At 54.4% G+C, this 19,477-nt stretch overlaps 3 protein-coding genes across 8 annotated transcripts in view; 2 read left to right on the forward strand and 1 right to left on the reverse strand.

Annotated features, from left to right (window-relative positions):
* The first annotated feature begins 162 nt into the window (after positions 1 to 162).
* NABP2 (nucleic acid binding protein 2) lies at positions 163 to 7,106 on the forward strand. Of its 5 annotated transcripts, none has more exons than XM_005876736.2 (7): positions 284 to 353; positions 2,407 to 2,508; positions 2,878 to 3,016; positions 3,134 to 3,205; positions 3,372 to 3,453; positions 3,543 to 3,606; positions 6,578 to 7,106. In XM_005876736.2, coding segments are annotated over exons 1-7 (660 nt in total). In that variant the 5' UTR covers positions 284 to 352; the 3' UTR covers positions 6,778 to 7,106. The 5 variants fall into 5 exon arrangements, with proteins under 5 accessions (XP_014403614.1, XP_005876798.1, XP_005876799.1 ...); XM_005876737.2 differs by lacking the exon at positions 284 to 353 and adding an exon at positions 1,898 to 2,011; XM_014548127.1 differs by lacking the exon at positions 284 to 353 and adding an exon at positions 2,020 to 2,319.
* Positions 5,771 to 19,477, reverse strand: part of ANKRD52 (ankyrin repeat domain 52) — a 24,040-nt gene continuing 10,333 nt past the window's right edge. Inside the window, exons 25-27 of the mRNA XM_005876771.2 lie at positions 19,281 to 19,372; positions 18,732 to 18,886; positions 5,771 to 5,891 (exon numbers count right to left, since the gene is read on the reverse strand). Of these exons, the coding sequence (XP_005876833.2) occupies positions 5,799 to 5,891; positions 18,732 to 18,886; positions 19,281 to 19,372 (340 nt within the window). The 3' untranslated portion in view covers positions 5,771 to 5,798. The remainder of the gene's footprint in view (positions 5,892 to 18,731; positions 18,887 to 19,280; positions 19,373 to 19,477) is intronic.
* On the forward strand, positions 7,266 to 17,042 carry SLC39A5 (solute carrier family 39 (zinc transporter), member 5). Of its 2 annotated transcripts, XM_005876739.2 has the most exons (12): positions 7,288 to 7,366; positions 7,983 to 8,121; positions 8,418 to 8,772; positions 9,515 to 9,698; positions 10,916 to 11,078; positions 11,222 to 11,391; positions 11,599 to 11,739; positions 12,114 to 12,210; positions 12,291 to 12,461; positions 12,571 to 12,651; positions 12,760 to 12,950; positions 13,143 to 17,042. In XM_005876739.2, exons 3-12 carry the CDS (start codon positions 8,489 to 8,491, stop codon positions 13,284 to 13,286), a joined length of 1,626 nt encoding a protein of 541 aa, XP_005876801.1. In that variant the 5' UTR covers positions 7,288 to 7,366; positions 7,983 to 8,121; positions 8,418 to 8,488; the 3' UTR covers positions 13,287 to 17,042. The 2 variants fall into 2 exon arrangements, with proteins under 2 accessions (XP_014403587.1, XP_005876801.1); XM_014548101.1 differs by lacking the exon at positions 7,983 to 8,121 and having other exon boundaries at positions 7,266 to 7,366.

Genomic DNA, 19,477 nt, shown 5'->3' on the forward strand with positions numbered 1-19,477 from the left:
GCCGGGATCGGCCTCCCAGAGGCTGCCGACTCTGTGACTCATAGTCATGGGAGTAGATCCTGTGTCCACAGGGCGACCAAGGGGTGGGGGGTGGGGAGAGTCTGACCGCAGAGCTTTGATCTACGATGTCCAACGGGTTGCCAGCCTCTCGCCCGGCCGCACTCCTGCCACATCCACGTCGGCTCTGAACACGAGTAGAATTTCCTGAAACACCTCAGGGGAGAGAAGGGAGATTAAATGCCCCTCTCCCTGGGTTGTGGTTTGATTTCCTTAGGACACAACACCAAGGTTGGGAGGTGGGCGGGAGAGAATCCGCTCCGAGAAAAGTCAACGCGGAGCCTAAAGCCAAGAAAGTAAGGGGTTAATTAAGCAAGCGACGGCATTACAATTACATGAACTCTTAGGCTGATCTGATACTGAACAGTATTTGTTATGGATGTTCGCTAAGCAAATGGTAATGCACGTATGTGCCTTTGTAATTAGCTTATTTTATTTTTTTTAAAAAATATATTTTATTGATTCCTCACAGAGAGGAAGGTAGAGGGATAGTTAGAAACATCAATGAGAGAGAAACATCGATCAGCTGCCTCCTGCACACCCCCCACTGGGGATGTGCTCACAACCAAGGTACATGCCCTTGACTGGAATCGAACCTGGGACCCTTCAGTCCGCAGGCGGACGCTCCATCCACTGAGCCAAACTGGTCAGGGCGTAATTAGTTTATTTTAAAAACAATTTTTTTTGAGAAACAGCCATTTGTTCCACTTATTTATGCATTCATGGGTTGCTTCTTGTGTGTGCCCTGACTTGGGATTGAGCTGACAACCTTGGCTTGTAAGTCAATGCCCTAACCAACTGAGCTACCTAGCCACGACTCTATGTCATGGGTTTATACACATTACTGAGCTAACTACGTTTTGTTGATTATCTAATAAGTCCCAAAGGAAACTAAAGGTTTGGGCCTCCTCTTTGCAGTCACTGGGGGACCCTGAGGTGAATGAGATGGCATTAGGAACAAGTGCCTTTCAAACTGTGAGAGAACCTAATGCAAATTTTGCACTCTGCCCGAGGTCTCATTTCTTTCAAGGTGGTGCATCTACCTGTTGTCTGTGGTGTGAATGCCACTTTTCCCAGAGACCCTGACCAAGTCCATTAAAAAGGAAGGACCCCAAATTAAGATTAAAGATGAGAGCTAAAGCAGTGGGAGAAGAGGAGGAAACTGCCTGCCGTGTGCTAGGCACTGATTTTTTTTTAAAATAACCATTATTCAGTACTTTTTAAAAAATATATTTTATTGATTTGTTTTTACAGAGAGGAAGGGAGAGGGATAGAGAGCTAGAAACATCGATGAGAGAGAAACATCGATCAGCTGCCTCCCGCACCCCTCCTACCGGGGATGTGCCCGCAACCAAGGTACATGCCCTTGACTGGAATCCAACCTGGAACCTTTCAGTCCGCAGGCTGAGGCTCTATCCACCGAGCCAAACCAGTCAGGGCTAGGCACTGCTTTTTATATAATTTCCGTTTGCTCTTCTGCAAAATAGAATTACATATTTAATAATTGTCAGAAAAAGAAGTGAAGCGCTGAGTCAGGTTTCAATCTTTTGTCCGCTGCATTCCACAACCCTAGCTCCCTTTTCCACTGTGTCACGTCTAGGAGAGAAACAAAACCTTAGCTCCTAAGCGTAGTCTCCCGTCAAGGAAAACTGGAACCCGGGGAGCCCCCTGGTGGCCTATTTTTCTCCCTGCGGAGCCCGTCCGTTCCCAGGCTCCTTTAATACCTGGAATACGCCCCCTTCCCGGCGCGTGAATCTCGAGTCCCGATTGGCTGGGCGGGGGCCAGTGGCGGGGCGTGGGGCGCGGCAGAGCGGCGCTCATTGGTCGGAGGAGGCCAGGGGACACTTCCGGGAATGCCCGCACTCCCGCGTTCCAGTGAGCTGCATCCGGCGGCCGCGGGGGCCGGTGGCTCCCCCTGCGGGCGGCTCAGCAGCATACACCGCCGTCCGCCTGGGTGGGTGGTGGGTGAGGGTGGGGGAGGGGAGGGACCGAGTCCCGAGCGGTGCGGGTGAGGGTTCGGGAAGGTTTAGAAACTAAGATTCTATTCCCTGGCTCTGCACCGGCTTCCCCCACCTCCTCTCCGTCGGTTCCCACACCTCGGGGCTTGAGACTGAAAGAGCATCCCGGGAAGGGGCATTCCAGCCCCCAAGCCGCCTATTCAGAGATCCCCCCCGAAATCTGATCTTGAAGTTGGAGGCCCCCGGGAAAGTTCATTTCTAACCTTTCAGAAGAGTGAGAGGGTTTGAGGCTGCCTGACCCCAGGCGAGTGTGGTAGGTGGACCTTGGGCAGTGGAGCATGGGGGCGAAGGCTCCGGGCGATGAGCCTTCATCCCCTTTTCCTCCTTCCAGTGGGGTTCCGAGGCTCAGGCAGCATGACGACGGAGACCTTCGTGAAGGATATCAAGCCCGGGCTTAAGAATCTGAACCTCATCTTCATTGTGCTGGAGACAGGTGGCTATGCTGGGGCCGGGGACCCCCTGTGGGGGTTCTCAGGGTTGGGGGGCAGAAAGGGAAGAACATCACCTCCGTTCTTAATTTGCTCCCGGGGTGGCAGGGTGCACCCCAAAACATGGCTCCCGCCCAGTCGCTCTCCTAGACCCCAGCCCAGGGAGTTGCCCTGAAATGTAGGGTACATGCAACTCTTGCCAGATCCAAGCCTCCAGTGTCTCAGGGGCCTCTTTCCGCTCAGCACCCTCCCCAGCCTGCCCCAGAGATTTAGCTTTGCCCTCTTTGTACTTTTCCCTCACCCCACCAATATGTCAATATATCTAGATCTCATCCTTCTGACCACTCCCCACTCTGTTTATCTGTTCCCTCCAGGCCGAGTGACCAAGACAAAGGACGGTCACGAAGTTCGGACCTGCAAAGTGGCAGACAAAACGGGCAGCATCAATATCTCCGTCTGGGACGACGTGGGCAACCTGATCCAGCCTGGGGACATTATCCGGCTCACCAAAGGGTAAGCCGGCTGGTGACTACTGGCTATCCCAGGGCAGTAACAGTCAAGGGGAGGAGGGTTTAACCGTCCCTGTAACTCTTCTGAGTACTCTGAATCCTGCATTTTGTGCCCCCACAGGTACGCTTCAGTGTTCAAAGGTTGTCTGACATTGTACACTGGTCGTGGGGGTGATCTCCAGAAGATTGGAGAGTAAGTGCTCTTGGGTTTGGGGATGTAGAAGCAGCAGGCCAAGAGGGGAAATTTAAGGTTTGCAAGAAGGCAGCATGAGGGTGTGCAGTCCATGTCCTATACTGGAGGCCTCTAGCACTGGCCCAGAGGATGGGTGTGAAGCTCTGGCCACTTTCTCTCCTTGCAGATTCTGTATGGTTTATTCTGAGGTTCCTAACTTCAGTGAGCCAAACCCAGAGTACAGTGCCCAGCAGGCACCCAACAAGACGGTGAGTCCCATGGCCATGATGTGGAGGCGGGCAGGGCAGGCCAAGAAGCATGGTAGGAAGAAAGGTCTGAGTTTAATTTGTACCTTCAGGTGCAGAACGACAGCAGCCCTGCAGCTCCCCAGCCTACCGCTGGACCCCCTGCTGTTTCTCCAGGTAAACCTGTTTCCTTCCATACACTGGTCCACCTAGTTCCCCTACTCTCCCCAGCCCGGAGAGGTGACCAGCCTTATCCCTTTCCCAAATCTCTCTTCTCTGTATACCCCCCCCCCCCTTGCACCCAATTCTTCTCCCAGTTCTTTTGCAAATCCCTGTGGTGAAAAGATCTGGTTGGGGACCTGTTTCTATGACTGGTAGAGCTCTTGGCACCCTGTTGCCACTACCACTCAAAGGCAAACATAAGAACAGTTTGTCCACAAAGACTGTACTCCTTCATTCTGGCTTGTCTTTCTCTGCTGCTTGTCTGGCAGAACCTGCCCTTTTCTCTTGCTCATTTTGATTTGTTACCCAGTTCTAATACACAGCACTTCTTGTATGACTCACCATAGAGCACACTCCGCACAGCTTTTGAGACCAATGGCCCCGCTGCCCTTCTCGGCCTTGGGATGATGATTCTTCCATCTCATGTACTTCAAGCCCCTGCTTTTTGGTCTCTTGAGGAATTGGGACCTTACTGCTCATCATCAGCGTTTAATTAGAATCATTCCCAAACACACCTCCTTCATCTGGTGGTGGTTTCTCCTCAGGAACCTGGTTTTTACTGCTCTTTTCTCCTTCTGGATCATCTCTCAGCTGACCCTCCTGCTCCCTGAGTGTTTGGCTCTATCTTGCCTCCGATCCATGCCTTAGGTTTCTCCCTGTGACACTAGGCTTCAGGCTGCCTCAGCCCTTCCCCAGTTTGTGTCTGCATCCCCAGTTACCATGGTTTTTCAGAATTGTTTGTGTCAGAACCACCAGGGGTCGTGTGTTTTTTTAGAAACACTATGAAATAGCAACATTTAATTCCACCACAAAAATGAACATCCGGGGGTGGGGGGGATTAACATCCATGTTTTAACTGAAAATATGACTATTACATATTTTCAGGTCTCCATTTTAATTATGGTACATTTAAGCCCGTTTACCCTGGTATTCTTTGCCAGATGTTTATCCACTTTGTCCTCTGCCAGTAGATACAAAAGGCTTAACAAAAAACACGTCTGGCATTAAAACTTACCTTTGACTTTCTATACACTCTCCAAATTTTTTCTGTGAATTGAGGAAAGGGCATTATTTTTTCAGTTCTGGCTGCAGATATCTTAGTCTGGTAGAGTAGGTTTCAACAGGAATGTGGTCTGAGAAGCACTAGCCTATAACTTCTACCCCATTAGCGTTCATAGTGCCCTAGTACGTGAGAGGCAGACATCTGCCTTCATTTAACAAACTTTTATAGATGAGGGATGCCAAGGAATAAATAAAACAGCACCTGCCTTTAGGAGCTTGTAGTCTATGAAGGAGATGGTTGCCTGGCCAGAGTGGCTCAGTGGTTGAGCGTCAACCTATGAACCAGGAGGTCACGGTTCAATTCCCAGTCAGGGCACATGCCTGGGTTGTGAGCTCGATCCCCAGTAGGGGGCATGGAGGAGGCAGCCAATCAATGATTCTCTCTCACCACTGATGTTTCTATCTCTCTCTTCCTCTTGCTTCTTCTCTGAAATCAATAAAAATATATTTTGAAAAAAAAGGAGATAGTCACACAGACGATGATTATAATACACCATGAGTGCAAGGATAGTGATATGCACAGCTGTGGGAGCACCAGGGAGTCATCTCACACACCTGCTATAATCACACATTTAAAATGTGCTCTCTCTCTCTCTCTCACACACACACACACACACACACACACGTTATTTATTAGTGGGGAGGGGTGGGGTGAGAGAATGTGTAATAATTTTTTTCCTTATTCTCATCTGTATTTTCCAAAATGAACATGTGTCATTGTGATACACACCAGGCCTTTTTATTTATTTATTTATTATTATTATTTTTTATTTAATATATTTTTTATTGATTTCAGAGAGGAAGGGAGAGGGAGAGAGAGATAGAAACATCAATGATGAGAGAGAATCATTGATTGGCTGCCTCCTGCACTCCCCCCACTGGGGATCCAGCCCACAACCCGGGCATGTGCCCTTGACCAGAATCGAACCCGGGACCCTTCAGTCCGCAGGCCCATGCGCTATCCACTGAGCCAAACCCGATAGGGCACACCAGGACTTTTTAACACACACACACACACACACACACACAAATGAAAGTTTATTTATAAAGTTACAGCGATAGAAGTGAGCTGTAGAAGAAAAGAGCTAAAGAAGCAAGTTACAGAGGCAAAGAAGGGCCTTGGAGTTTAGTAAAGGACACTCGATAAGAAGATTCAAAGAAAATTCGATCGGGTGGCTCTGTGGGGAGAGAGTGTGGGTTTATTGTGTTGTGTTTTTTTTTTCCTTAACGATCCTTCTTTTTTTTTTTTTTTAAATATATTTTATTGATTTTTTACAGAGAGGAAGGGAGAGGGATAGAGAGTTAGAAACATCAATGAGAGAGAAACATCGATCAGCTGCCTCCTGCACACCCCGTACTGGAGATGTGCCCCGCAACCAAGGTACATGCCCTTGACCGGAATCGAACCTGGGACCCTTCAGTCCGAAGGCCAACGCTCTATCCACTGAGCCAAACCGGTCAGGGCAAACGATCCTTCTTATAACACAGAAACTTCAGGCCCTTCCCCTTCCCATGCTTTTCCAGTTTCACAGTCACTTTTGGTACAGGGGCATTTTGTCAGAGGTCCTTGAGCCTAGAACTAAATAGCTAATTCTAGGTCTGATTCCCAATGATACAAGATGACTCAAAGAGAAAAATATCATACTAGAGTTCATGTAGCAACTTCTAAACTGACAGAGTCTTTCCTGGGGCTCCATTCACACAACCCACATTCTTTGCACTTGGTCCAGTTGACATTAATGTGCAGCTGTGCTGATGAAATACTGTGCGGTTCTCTGGGGTATGGGAGGAGGCCCTGGGGACGCACCCCTCTCCCACCTTAGTTCTCTAATTTCTGTGTTTCTTCCCCTTCTCCCACAACTAGCCTCTGAGAGCCAGAACGGGAATGGACTGAGTGCCCCCCCAGGTCCTGGTGGTGGCCCGCACCCCCCTCACGCTCCTTCCCACCCCCCCAGCACCCGAATCACCCGAAGCCAACCCAACCACACACCTGCCGGCCCTCCTGGCCCCTCCAACAACCCTGTCAGTAACGGCAAAGAAACCCGGAGAAGCAGCAAGAGATAGCAAGACATTCTTCCTCCCTCCCCACCACTGACCATATCCCAAGTGTCAGCTAGAGAACACAGCCTCTCCTGGGCTGCTGGCTTGGGGGTGGGAAGGGATAGGTAGCAATATTTTAGCCACTAAACTTCACTAAAGGGGTGGTGAGAAGAGGCCTTATCCACCCTACACCCTTACTCACCCCTGTACCCAGTGGAAGCTGCCTGTGCCCTGGGATGAGGGTCTCTGCCTGCCCTTCCTCTTCAGCAGTGAGTTATGGTCTGTCTCTTGTACGTGTGTGATGTGGAAATCTCATTGAACCCCTTCTTCCCAATAAATGTTACTACTCTGTACTCGACTCCTTTGCTTTTTGTGGGGAAACGACAAGGTGAGCAGCTGGGCATTTGGGAAATGGCCTCGGAGGCGGAGAGGAGACTGGTTCCCGGCAAGGAGGCCCAGGCAAAGCAGGCCTGCCCCTTTAAGGTAGTGCCCCTCCCCTGCCCCCTCCCTGCAGGTGACCCTTGCCCGCCTGCCTGTCTACCCCCCTCACAGCTGGAACCTAGAAGGCTGTGTCCCCCTTCCTCTGGGCGTCCTTTCTGCCTCCTGCTATCAGGTAATACCAGCCTCGACCCCTTGGACCACTCACCCCAGTCAGGCTGCTGCCCCGATTCTGGGCCAGGTCAGACTTCGGAGGGGAGCCGAGATACTCCTTCCCTCCTCCGACAGAGCTTCCCCTCGCTTGGTCATTGATTCCCAGAGCTCCGGCTCTGACTCTCTGGGGTGGGGAATTGCCAAAAACAATGCCTTTCCTGTGCACGTGGGTTGCCACTTAATCTGCTTCTTCACCTTCCTCTCCCGTTGGGGAACAGCTGGGTCCAACTTTCCCCGGGAACGTGGGGATGGGGTGGCGATGAATGAAGCCCAGTGCCAGATGTAAGGGGTGGGGGGTGAGAGTGTATGCAGGGAAAGGCTAAAATAGCACCAACTGGGTTAGGGGGTAGAGTACTTAGAAGAAAAGACCAGGCCTAGATTCTCCTTAGCCATGTGGCTTTTCCAGGGGCAGAGGGTGGCCCCTCCCTACTGGGGGCCCTAGCAGAGACTGACCTTTGACCCCATCCAAGAGACCAGTGAACCATTAACTCCTCTACCATGTGAGCCTTCCCACACTTGCCCCACCCCTGGCCCCGCCCCGAGGCAGGTGGGCTAAGGGGGGGGCTTGTCCATCCCAGCCTTCCATCTGACGTGGCCTCCATTCCACCTGGGAGCCTGGAGGCTGAGCCCCGCTGGCTCCCCTCCCCGACTCAGGAGCCTCTTAGTGTCCGCAAGGCCTGACAGGCCGAAGGTGACGACGTTCTTCTGCCAGTGGAGGTGAGGTTCTGGGCATTGGCGGGGGAGACAGAGTGGGGGGAGGGTTTAGGGGACGGAATAGGCCATCAGCTCTGGGTCAGGTGAGGGGAGCACTTTGAGTCAAAGAAGGTGTTCTAGGAACTGGCAAAGGAGAGGAGAGACTGCAACAGCTGGAGGCCATGGGAGGGAGAAGGGAGGCTAGAGGGGGGGCTGCTGCTGAATTTAATGTGGGGGCTGAACGAGCAGTGAGGGGTCCCCTCTGGCCCTGAGCTGAGCAGCAGGGCAGGAGCACTGACCCTTCCTCCTTGCTCTTCCAGGGCACCGTCCTCAGGATGTTCCGGGGGGAATAGAAGCGAGAACCAGAGCCTCTTACCAGTTCCTCCCCACAATGGGGCTCCCGACCAGTCCCCTGCTGGCTGGGCTGTGTGTGTGTGCGGCCTTGAGCTGGGGAGGGGGTTCAGCCCCCAACCTGGGCCCTGCTGAGCTGGAGCAGAACCATTACCTGGCCCAGCTGTTTGACCTGTACGGGGAGAATGGCACGCTGACTGCAGGGGGCCTGGCCAGGCTTCTCCACAGCCTGGGGCTAGGCCAAGTTCAGGGGCTGCGCCTGGGACAGCATGGGCCTCCAGCTAGTCGGCCTGCACCCCCAGCAAGAGACAACGCCACACACAGGTACTAACCCTTCCCCCCGGCCCCAGATCCCACATCCCAGCTCTTTTTAGTGCTCAGATCCCTCTCCAGTTGTCTACTTCTGGTTCCTAAAGTAAGGTTTCTGAGATTACAGATTGTTCAAAAACTGACTCCTTGTATCCCCTTCAAGGCTTCTTTTGCCTCTATTGCCTTCTCAGGCTCTCCTTTTCCAAATCCCTGTGCCCTTCGATTCCTTGCTTTTAGTCCGAAAGCTCAATGTCTCCAGGCTGACCTGACTCCCAATTTGTAGCATTTTGGGCTGTTCCCTGACTCCTATTTCCTCTCACACCCATGCCCCATATTCCTATAAGCTGACAATTCTCAGATCCTCCCAGGACTGACATTTTATGGTTTCTGGGTCCCAGGAACTCCAGCCAGTGCCTGGTCTTCCCTCTTCCTCTGGTAGCCTCTCAAGTGGGACTTCTCAGAGAACATGGGCATCTGACTTGTTTTTTTCTTTAAATCCTCACCCGAGGATATTTTTTTCATTGGTTTTTAGAGAGAGTGGAAGGGAGGGAAAGAGAAACATCGATGTGAGAGACACATCGATGGGTTGCCTCTCACACGTGCCCCGACCGGGCCGGGGATCAAAGCCTGCAACCCAGATACATACCCTTGACCAGGAATCGAACCCGAGCAAGCCCCTTCCGTCCCAGGCTGACCCCTAACCACTGAGCCAAACCGGCCAGGGCTGGCCATCTGACTTTCTATCCCATCCATCTAGGCCTCAGGACCCCAAATTGAATGTGGATGTCTGGTCAGAGCTGCCTCTGGATCCCTCAGGGTGGGGTGACCTTGAGGAGCCAAAGGCCCCCCACCCACCCCATGGGCCAGCCCCCTCGGGCCTGGACCTGTTTCACAGGCTTCTGTTGCTGGACCATTCGCTGGCTGACCATCGGAATGAGGATGTGAGTCTGATGATCTCTGGAGAAGGGGAAGGAGCCATGGGATTTAGATGGCATGAAATATTTAAAGAGTCAGTAACTTAAAAAAATTTTTTATTTAGTGATTTTAGAAACATCGATTTGTTGTTCCACTTTTTTTTTTTCATCATCATTTATCCCCTCAATGCCCTCTTCCACCTCCACTCACCCCACCTCCACCCTGTTTCACCTATTTAATGCACTCATTGGTTGATTCTTGTATGTACTCTGACTGGGGATCGAACCTACAACCTTGGCGTATCGGGATGACACTCTAAACAACTAGCTACCCAGCCAGGGATAACGAGTCAGTAATTTAATACAGTTCCTTTTTAAAAATCCAGATGTGGTCTTTTTTGTTGTTGTTAATCCTCACTCAAGGATATTTTCCATTGATTTTTAGAGAGAGTGGGAGGGAGAAGGGTGGGAGAGAGAAACATTCATCGATGTGAGAGACACATCAATTGGTTGCTTCCCACATGCCCCCCATCTGGGCTGGGAATCAAACCCAAGACCCTTTGGTTTCAGGGCTGTCTCTCTAACAACTGAGCTACACTGGCCAGGGCAACCCAGATGTGGGCTTAGGGTATGTGATCCCGGCTTAGGTGTCACACTTGAGAAACCAGAGAAGCAGCCCAGGGTAGGCTGTGGGGCTGGCTATCTGGAGAGGAGACCTGCAGAGAGCTGACAGCTGTCTTCACCCAGAAAAGACAGAGAACTTGTTCCACCTACACCAGAGGGCAGCCAGAGCTAACCTGAAGCAGGCCTGGCGAGGGTGAGCACCCATAGCAGGAAGCACTCAAGCCAAGGCTGGGTAAACATGTGACAGGGCTGCTGAGAGGAAGGTTTGATGGCTTTACAGGTTTTTTTTCCTTCTAAGAATCTGGACTGGAGAATTCTAGTTGTCCAACTGACTCCATGATTAAATCAGTGAAATCATCAGGTGCTTGGGAGGGAGGAAAATGGTGGCACTGTTCACTAGCAGCCAATCTGCATTGAATTGAATATTTGCATCGGATTGACTATTTGAATATTCACTAATTAACACATACTGAGTACCTGTCCCTGTCCCCCAGTCCCTCCCTGATGCACGGGGTGGGGTGGGGGTGAGAGGGGGCCTGGGAGAGACCCAGGAGTCCAGGTGGTGGAAGGGCAGATCGGAGTCACAGTTGAATGTGTGACTCCCAACTCAACTCCCCTAGTGTCTGAATGGCTCCCAGCTGCTGGTCAACTTTGGCCTGAGCCCCGCTGCTCCTCTGACCCCTCGGCAGTTCGCTCTGCTATGCCCAGCCCTGCTTTATCAGATCGACAGCCGTGTCTGCATCCAGGCCCCAGTTCCAACCCCACCAGGGGATCTACTATCTGGTCAGTGAGTGAGAGTGGGTGGTAGGGGGCACCCTCAATCCTGGTAGGGAGTGGGTTCCATGCCAAGGAAGGGGTTCATTGGGGTACTGCCTCCCCTTGCAGTGTATCTTTGCCTCTTAGCCTCCCCTCCCCCGATTCTCCAGCCCTGGTTCACAGCGCCCTGGCAGTCCTGCTGCTCAGCCTCCCCACACCCCTCTCACTGCTGCTGCTTCGCCTCCTGGGATCTCGTCTATTGCGGCCCCTGCTGGGCTTCCTGGGGGCCCTGGCCGTGGGCACCCTTTGTGGGGATGCGCTGCTGCACCTGCTGCCACATGTACGTGGATCCCCTTCCTTATTCCCCTGCCCCCACTGGTGGACGGCCCCTCATATCCAAGTGTTCCCAGTCATGGGACATCCCTCCCCGTCAGCCCACAGCTGCCTTCTGGTAGAACGGGAGTGAAGGCTGCCACCTCACACCCAGGAGGGGGACGGTGTCGGGTGCAGGGGTTTCTGGGGTCTGCCCTGACCTCCTCTCTGTCAGGCACAAGGAGGGCATCACTCCGGACCTAGTGGGCGACCAGAGGAAGACCTGGGTCCAGGGCTGTCGGTACTTGGCGGTCTCTTTCTGCTCTTCTTGCTGGAGAACATGCTGGGGATTTTGCGGCGCCGAGGGCTCAGGCCAGTGAGTGAGACTCTCTTTTCCTCCTTCTACTGAGATCAGAGTCCCAGCCAAGAACTGGCCACATGAACCAGAAGGCGAGGGGCTGGGTGTGCTCCTGGCTTTGCCGTTTGCCTGACGGCAGGCCCTGACTGCTAAGGGAATGGGCAGGGCTCCCTCAGCGTAGACTCAGGACTCTGTCTGGCCCAATAGCTTCCTCTCCTGAGTTCAAGGCAACAGCAGGGAGATGCCAAACTGGGAAGAGAGTAGAGGCCAAAATACATCCCCAAGTGCCAAAAACAGAACCAGGTGTTCATTTTCCCAGCCGGTAGCCTGGCCTCTCCTTAGCCCCCAGCTCTGCTGCCTCCTCCACCAGGAGGGATACCCTCCTATTTTAGAGATGCTGCAGGCGAAAAAGGGAGGATCTCAGAACACCAGACCTGGACCCAGAGGACAGCAGTGGGATGGCACTTCAGCCCCTACCGGCAGCTCCAGGTAACAGGAGGAGAAAATGAAGACTAGGCTCCCACTCTCATTTTCAGCCACTAACACTGTCCTTGTCCTCCTTTCTGCAGAGCTAGGGGCTCAGGGCTGCAGGGAGCTGGACAGCCACCCCCCGCCAGCCCCAGCCCCTCCCGGGCACCAAGGCCACAGTCATGGGCTCCAGGGTAGCAGTGACACCAGTATAACATGGATGGTCCTCCTGGGAGATGGTCTGCACAACCTCACGGATGGGCTGGCCATCGGTATGACCGGAGGGGACAGAGGCAAGATGAGAGGACCGCAGAGGGAATGTAGGCCCTGCCCCTGGGGAGTGCTTTCTTCCAGACTGCCCACCTCGTTCTGCAACCCCAGGTGCTGCCTTCTCTGACGGCTTCTCCAGCGGCCTCAGCACCACGCTAGCAGTATTCTGCCATGAGTTGCCTCACGAACTGGGTAGGAATGGCAGAGTGGGGTTGGGGTGGAACGTGGAAGTTGGCAGGTGACATTGGTGAGGGGCAGCCCTGGCTTATTCCCTCCTACCCTGTCCTCTCTTCCTAATAGGTGACTTTGCAATGCTGCTCCGGGCAGGGCTGCCCTTTCGGCGGTTGCTGCTGCTGAGCCTAGTGTCTGGAGCTCTGGGACTAGGGGGTGCTGCCCTGGGGGTGGGGCTCAGTTTGGGCCCCGTCCCCCTCACTCCCTTGGTGTTTGGGGTGACGGCTGGGGTCTTCCTCTATGTCGCCCTGGTGGACATGGTGAGGTGTGGGGTAGTGCAGAGGAACAGGGGCGGGGGGGGGGGGCACACGGAACAGGGTGCAGACCACAGGCCTGCAGAGTCTGAGAGACCAGGGCCTGGAAGAGCTGGGGTGGGGGCTGCTACTTTCTGACACCCTCTCATGTTTCGGGGACAGGTAAGGCAGGACCCTGATGTTTTCCTTTTCTTCCAGCTGCCATCCCTGCTGCGTCCTCCCGAGCCTCTCCCTCCCCTGGAAGTGCTCCTGCAGGGGCTGGGGCTGCTGCTGGGGGGCAGCCTCATGCTCACCATAGCCCTGCTGGAGGAGCAGCTGCGGCCCCTGGTCTCTGATGGCTGACGGGCCAGTGGAAAGGCATCCAGCTGCCCTTCCTTCCCCCCAACCACAGGAATGGAGGCGGGACACAGGGCCAGTAGGAGCAATAGGATTTTAATAAACAGAACCCATCCTAAAGCCATGACTACGACAGTTGTACTTGCACCAAAACAGCATAGAAAACCAGGATGTGGTGGGAGAGGGCTCAAAGCAGGTTGGGGAGGACATGAGTTGGGCTGGAGGATGCAGGGTGCATCAATCTGTGGGGACAGCATTGTGCTTTAGCCCAGGGAGGAGGGGAAGGGATGGGGCAATGCACTGAGGTCCCCCCTTTTTCCTGCTGCCCTCAGCACCCTGGGGATACAGGCATCTGGGCAGATCTGCCCTTTATTGCTGACCACCAGCATTAAACACCCCCGACCCCAACGCTAGCACCACAGGTGGATCCAAGGCAGGGAGGAGGGCAGGAAGGGGAACATTGCTTAGAGAAAGATTCCACTAGAATCCAGTGAATTGTGCTCAGTTCTCTTTACTTCCTACAACCGAGTACATGGGTCACAGGGTGGAGGGCACAACAGGACATGGAACATGCCCCTCCGTGCTCCCAACACACCCCTGCACACAGGATGGTGGTGTCTGCAGCATCACAGGTCATGCAGGGCACAAGGAAGGGGAGGATCACACACACATAGACGTCCGCAGCGAGTACCAGACAGAGAACACCCCTGGATATACACAGCTGTACACAGGGAACCCCAGGTCCCCACCCAACCCTCTCCCCTGTCTTGCCGTCCCCCCGGCAGGAGGAACTGTATTGCTTTGAGAGAGCCACCCTGGGGGCCACTCTGCCAGGCACCCTCCCCTCCCACCCCACCCCATTTTGGCACATCTGCAAGACACACAGCAGCGAGAGTAGGCACCCTCCCTCCCAGGCTTCTGTGGCTTGGAGTTGAGGAAGGGGATAGGAGACTTCATCCTCCACCTTTCCCCTAGCCCTTCCCAACCCCTACCAAGCCCACTCCAGCCAGAACCCACCCCCACCCCCAAACGCACACATACAAAGCTGAGCTACCCAGGAATACAGGGAACAAGGAGATTGTCCGGGATGGGAGCAGAGGCAGTGGGCGAGAAAGGACTGGAAGCAGAGACCCCACCTGGTGTGGGGGTAAGACTGGCACAACAGCTACTTTAGTGCAATTGGAGAGGGTGCCCACGGTGAGGGATGGACATGGGGGGAAGGCTCTCCCCAGCTTCCCTGGGCGCAAAGCCAGGCTCCCCAGGGAAGGGGCCTAGCAGGAGTGAGCACGGGCCAAGGGTGGATCCTCTCGTCACCCGCCGCCCTCTGCCCTCCCGGACGCAGTGACAGTGTCCCCCTCACACCTAAGTGGGCAACAGCAGCCTCAGAGTCAGTACCTTCAAGTAATTCATAGAGCAGACCCTCCCCACCCCAGCTTCCTCCCATCTCTGGGATTTGGTCGCTTCTCTAGGGGTTGGGTTGGGAGGAGGGAGTCCTCAAGACAGACCCTTCCTTCTCCGCCTCCCTCTTCCCAGACCACTGGGCTTGGTCCTCAAAGACTCCTCCCCTCCGCCCTTGCCCAGCACGGGTCAAGGTGCGGCGGACGGAGCCACCATGATCAGGGGAAGGGCTGCTTTGCTCCTTCTCCCTCCTTCTCACAAGGTAGGGTTCAAACTAGGCAGGATGGGGCCCCACAGGGGTTTGCCCCGGAGGGGGTTTCTGGGCGAGGGTCTGTAAGGCTATTTTCCTTTGCGGTGGGAAGGGGAGGAGGGGATGAACACTGGGTATGGGGACAGGGTGAGGAATGGTGGAGAGGGAAGGAGGAAGGGGCCTCCCTGCTGGAGCACAGTCACTGGAGTCCTTCAAACGAAAAAACACGCATGTGCACAAGATCCACAGTGGGCCTGCTCCCAGCCCCTCCAGCCTGGCTCCACCCCACCTCTCAGGGCCCCTTCTAAGACCCCAGAGAAGGTTTTGGGGGTACAGCTGTAGAACCGTTCACTCTGGCCCTACACTCCGGTGCCCCCAGCCTCTTCTCCCCTTCTAGGTCCAGGGAGGAAGAAGGTGCTCAGGTGGGCAGACAGCGGTGGAAACAGTATTGAGTTTTCCTTTGGTTACATATTGAAGGCAAAGGTGAGCTGGACTTACAGTCAAAACGGATAGGGATGAGGAAGGAGAGGGGCCATGGCTGGGGCTGGAGAGGGGGTAGGCCCTCCTCAGCCCCTCCACCCCAAGGAACACGTCTAAGTGGGGTGGCCGTCCCTCAGTCTCATCTCTCCCACCCCCCACAGCACCAAACAAAAGGAGAAGCCCCCTCCCCCAGGGGCTGCTCCCCACCCCAACCTGGGCTGTACATTCAGTGGTTTCAGCAGTCCTATGGCTCAGGGGCCAGGGGGTGGGGGAGGTGGCCCGTCAGTCTCAGCTGGACAGTGGCAGTGACCTGGGTCTGTTGGTCCATCCTGGGACCCACAGTTTGTGCCATTTGTTTTTCTGAAGGATAGTACACAACCCTACCAAAGCCACCGCCCAATCAGAAACATATCCCCACAAAATCAGAAACTAAAAACTGGCTCTTTTCATCTCGCCCTCTGATTTACACATCTGTTTCCCTGTCTCCTATGTAGCCCTAGCTCTGTCTCCTTTGCTGGGACCTGGGGCTGCTCCCAGGATCCTCACTTAAAATAGGCCTTTTCTCAAAAGTGCTTATTACTTGAAGCAAGTGCTTTAGCTGCGGTGGGGAGGGGAGGGAGAGGGCAGGTGAAAGGAAGGAGAGGTTTCTTCCCCACCTACCCCCTCAAGACTGGGGGGCATTCTGCCTGTTTTTCACTTCTCCACACCCGTTTAAGTCAAAGAGGTTTAAAAAAAATCTTAACATTAAAATAAATATGCAGTGGCCATGAGAATGGTCAAAATGCTTCAAAAAACAAGGGACCGGAGAACCTGGGGCGGGGTTTCCTTTGGCATAGGAGAGGCTGCTTGTCCTCCAGGCCTCACAGCCGCGTGAGGGCGAGGACGCCCCACATGCCCAGCACGGCTGACGGTGTGCTGACGGGGCAGCCGGGAGCAGCCACCAGAAATCTCATCCAGCAAAACCATGGGGCTCCTGACAAATACTCCGACTCTTCCTGTCATCACCGAGCGCTGATAAAGGAGAACACGACCGACACCCCGAGAGTCTGCTCTGGGGGACCCGCTCCCTTCTCCCCCGCCCCCCACCACCTAATTCCCAGCACCAAAATGAGAGGGAGGGGATGGAATGGGAAGATTTCAGGAGAGAGAATTAAAGTTAGGGGCAAGCTCTGCAGATCCAGCAGGGTGGGGGGCTGCAGCCCTTAAGAGAGGTCACATTGATTGTCGTATAGGGGAGGACGGGGTGTAAAAGGAGGTGGGCAAGAGGGGCGTCGCAAGGCCCTTTGGCTTTGAAAACAAAAATAAAAACTAAAAGCTGCACAATCCTTCTCACCAATAATGGTCATTTGGAAGCTTTGAAATGGTTTAGGAACTGAGGGGTGGGGGAAGCAAAATAGAGGATAAAAAGGGACAAGGAACGAAAAGAATAAGGACTTGGACAAACACCCCAGGCATCAGGGAACCAGCATGAGGTATGGTTAAGGGTGTCTGTGAGGGAGGGAGGGGCCCTGGGATGCTCCCTCTCCCCTCAGCCCACCCTGGCAAGGGTAGCAAGATTTGCAGGGGCTACAACTGGAAATCAGGTAAGATGGTGGATAAAGCAAGCATGAGAGCGGGGCAGGAGAATGAGGGACCCCCTGGCAGGGGCAGACCCTCTACTGTGTAAACGAAGCCCATCCAGTTCTCAGGGGACAATACTGATGGCAGCCAAACTGGGCAAGGATGCACTGTGGGCACGGAGGGGGCATGACCTCTATTCAAGTTCTGTGTCTTGGCCCCTGGCTGAGGTATTGAGTGTGAGGAAGGGAACACTGGGCTGTGGGAAGGGGTCCAACTGTCCAGGAGGCTTAGCTAGGAGATGGATGGACAGGGCTTTTGGAGGGACCAGGGCCAAATTCAATGCTACATTTAGAGAAGAAACTGCCCCCTCCTCATCCAGCCCAGTTTGGCTTTTAGGGTGCAGCTTTGAGGAATCTTCTCAGTGCAGCCCCTAGCTCAAACCCCTCTCTCCCTGCTGCTGGGAGGCAAAGCCCTCGCCTCGGTATCTGCTGTTGCTCCTTAGATCAGAGCTTCATCCTCACTGGGAGGGGAAGCCCGGTCCCGAGTAGCCACGGTCCCTAGTCTGCCCTGCCCCTCCCACCATCTTTGGCTTCAGATCAGGGGTGACTGGGGGCCGTGGGTGCTCTTGGACATAATGGAAGGTGGTAGCAGACAGGGAGCAGAGGACTATAGGATGGGGGCACAGGAGGAAGAGCACAGTCCCTCCCTCCACACACATGCAAACACATGCCTGAAACACATAGGACATACTAGGGCTGTGGTTTTGAAATGGGCAGGAAATTAATTTGTTTCTTTCCCTAAAGGATAAAATGCTTACTTAAAAATTCATGACAAGCCTCAAAGTTAAGAGAGAGGAGAGCCAGGGAGGGAATGGCCAGAGGCTCTGGCCTCCCAAAAGAAGTTAAAAGAAGAAGCGGGTTAAAGTGCGTGGTTGGGGCCAGGCCAGCAGGGAAGGGGAGCGGGAGGAGTAGGCTGTGGGGGCAGAACCAGCCCTTGATTTGCATATGAGGCGGCCAGGGGAGAGTGCAGGATTGGGGCCCAGGTACAGTAGTTGCTGCTTCAAGTGTTTTGCATTTGAACTTTAGGGGGATGGGATACAGAAATGGGGGAAAAGCTCCAGGCCCCAGTGCTAAATACCCTCCCCCCTTGTCCACTAGCTGCCCCTGAAGGGGGAGGGGTGCCCCCAGAGTGCTCACACAGTACCAGAGATTAAGGCTTCTCACTGCTGCGGGGATGGAGGAGCCGGCCGAGCAGGGAGGCAGTGATGGGAATGGAAGAGGAAGGGATCTGCCTGGCAGGAGGGGCGGGGGACACAGAGAGGAGAGTCAGGGGGAAGAGTTGGGGTCGCTGGCAGCAGAAAGAGGGAACTGAGAGGTGGGGTAACAAGAGGGGGAGCCAGGCATTTAGCAATCATTTTGGGACACTTGGCAGAAGGGGCTGCCCTGGGGGTACCAAGGGCCTGGGGTGCTCCCTGTCAGTCCCAGACCCCTGCCAGGCCAGGATGGTATGGCAAAGGGGTGAGCAGCTGCTCCCCAGTGCTTTTCTCCCCCCTCCAACCCCCAACCCAGTCGTGTTCTCCTTTAAAGTGCCCTAAATGTATAGACTTTTTCTAAATAAATAGAATAAGATATCAAGCCACCGGCAGGGAGAGGGACACTGGAAAGGGGCTACTCAGAGTAGCAGCCGTCTAGCCCAATGGCGCCGTGCCGCTCCTGGCTGTAGGGGCAGGAGGCCCCGTGGGGCAGGGCCCCGCAGCCACCCACCGTCTTGACTGCTGCAATGCTGCAGTTCTTGAGCAGGCTGAAGCTGAAAGGACTGACGGCGTCCTTGGGTGGGAAAGGCTTCATGGTGGAAAGGATCAAGGCCAGGCAGTCTGCCACATCTTTGTTGGGGGCACAGGCCAGTGCTGGGGTGTGACCTGCAGGCAAGGGTAAGAACTAAGGCACAGAGTCCTGTATCTCTGGGCCCCCATTCCTCCTCTCCTAGGCCCTGAGCGCTCTTATCTGTGGAGCGAACCGAGGCAGTCAAGCACTCAGTATGGCCAGAGGTCAAGGGCCATGAGGGTCAAAGGAAGCTGACAGGTAGGCTGTGGAAGTGTGGAGCTAAAGGTGGAGCATGGGGGACAGGAGGCTGAAGGATGGGGGGCGGTCTTCCTGAGGACCCTGCTGGCTCTACCTGATTCCAACAGATTTCCCTCAGAGACTAGCACACTGGTGCTTGGGACAAAAAGCCAGTTTATAGCAAATTTAAGAGGTCACCTCCTGAAGAGTGTCCCTGACCCCAAACCCAGGAAAGGTGGGGGCTCCACTCACCTTCTTCATCCACAGCCAGCACTGTGGCCCCACGACTCAGCAGGGCCTGCACCACAGAAGCTAGACCATTCCGGGCAGCGATGTGGAGTGGCCTTGGGAAAGGAAAGAGGAGCATGAAGGCAGTGGGGTGCGAGCTGCCCTGCCACCCCGGCCAGACCAGCAGGGCGCTGAGCAAACACTGTGAGTGCCAGAGAGCC

This window comes from Myotis brandtii, unplaced genomic scaffold (assembly GCF_000412655.1).
Source record: "Myotis brandtii unplaced genomic scaffold, ASM41265v1 scaffold496, whole genome shotgun sequence".
Taxonomy (NCBI): Eukaryota; Metazoa; Chordata; class Mammalia; order Chiroptera; family Vespertilionidae; genus Myotis; species Myotis brandtii.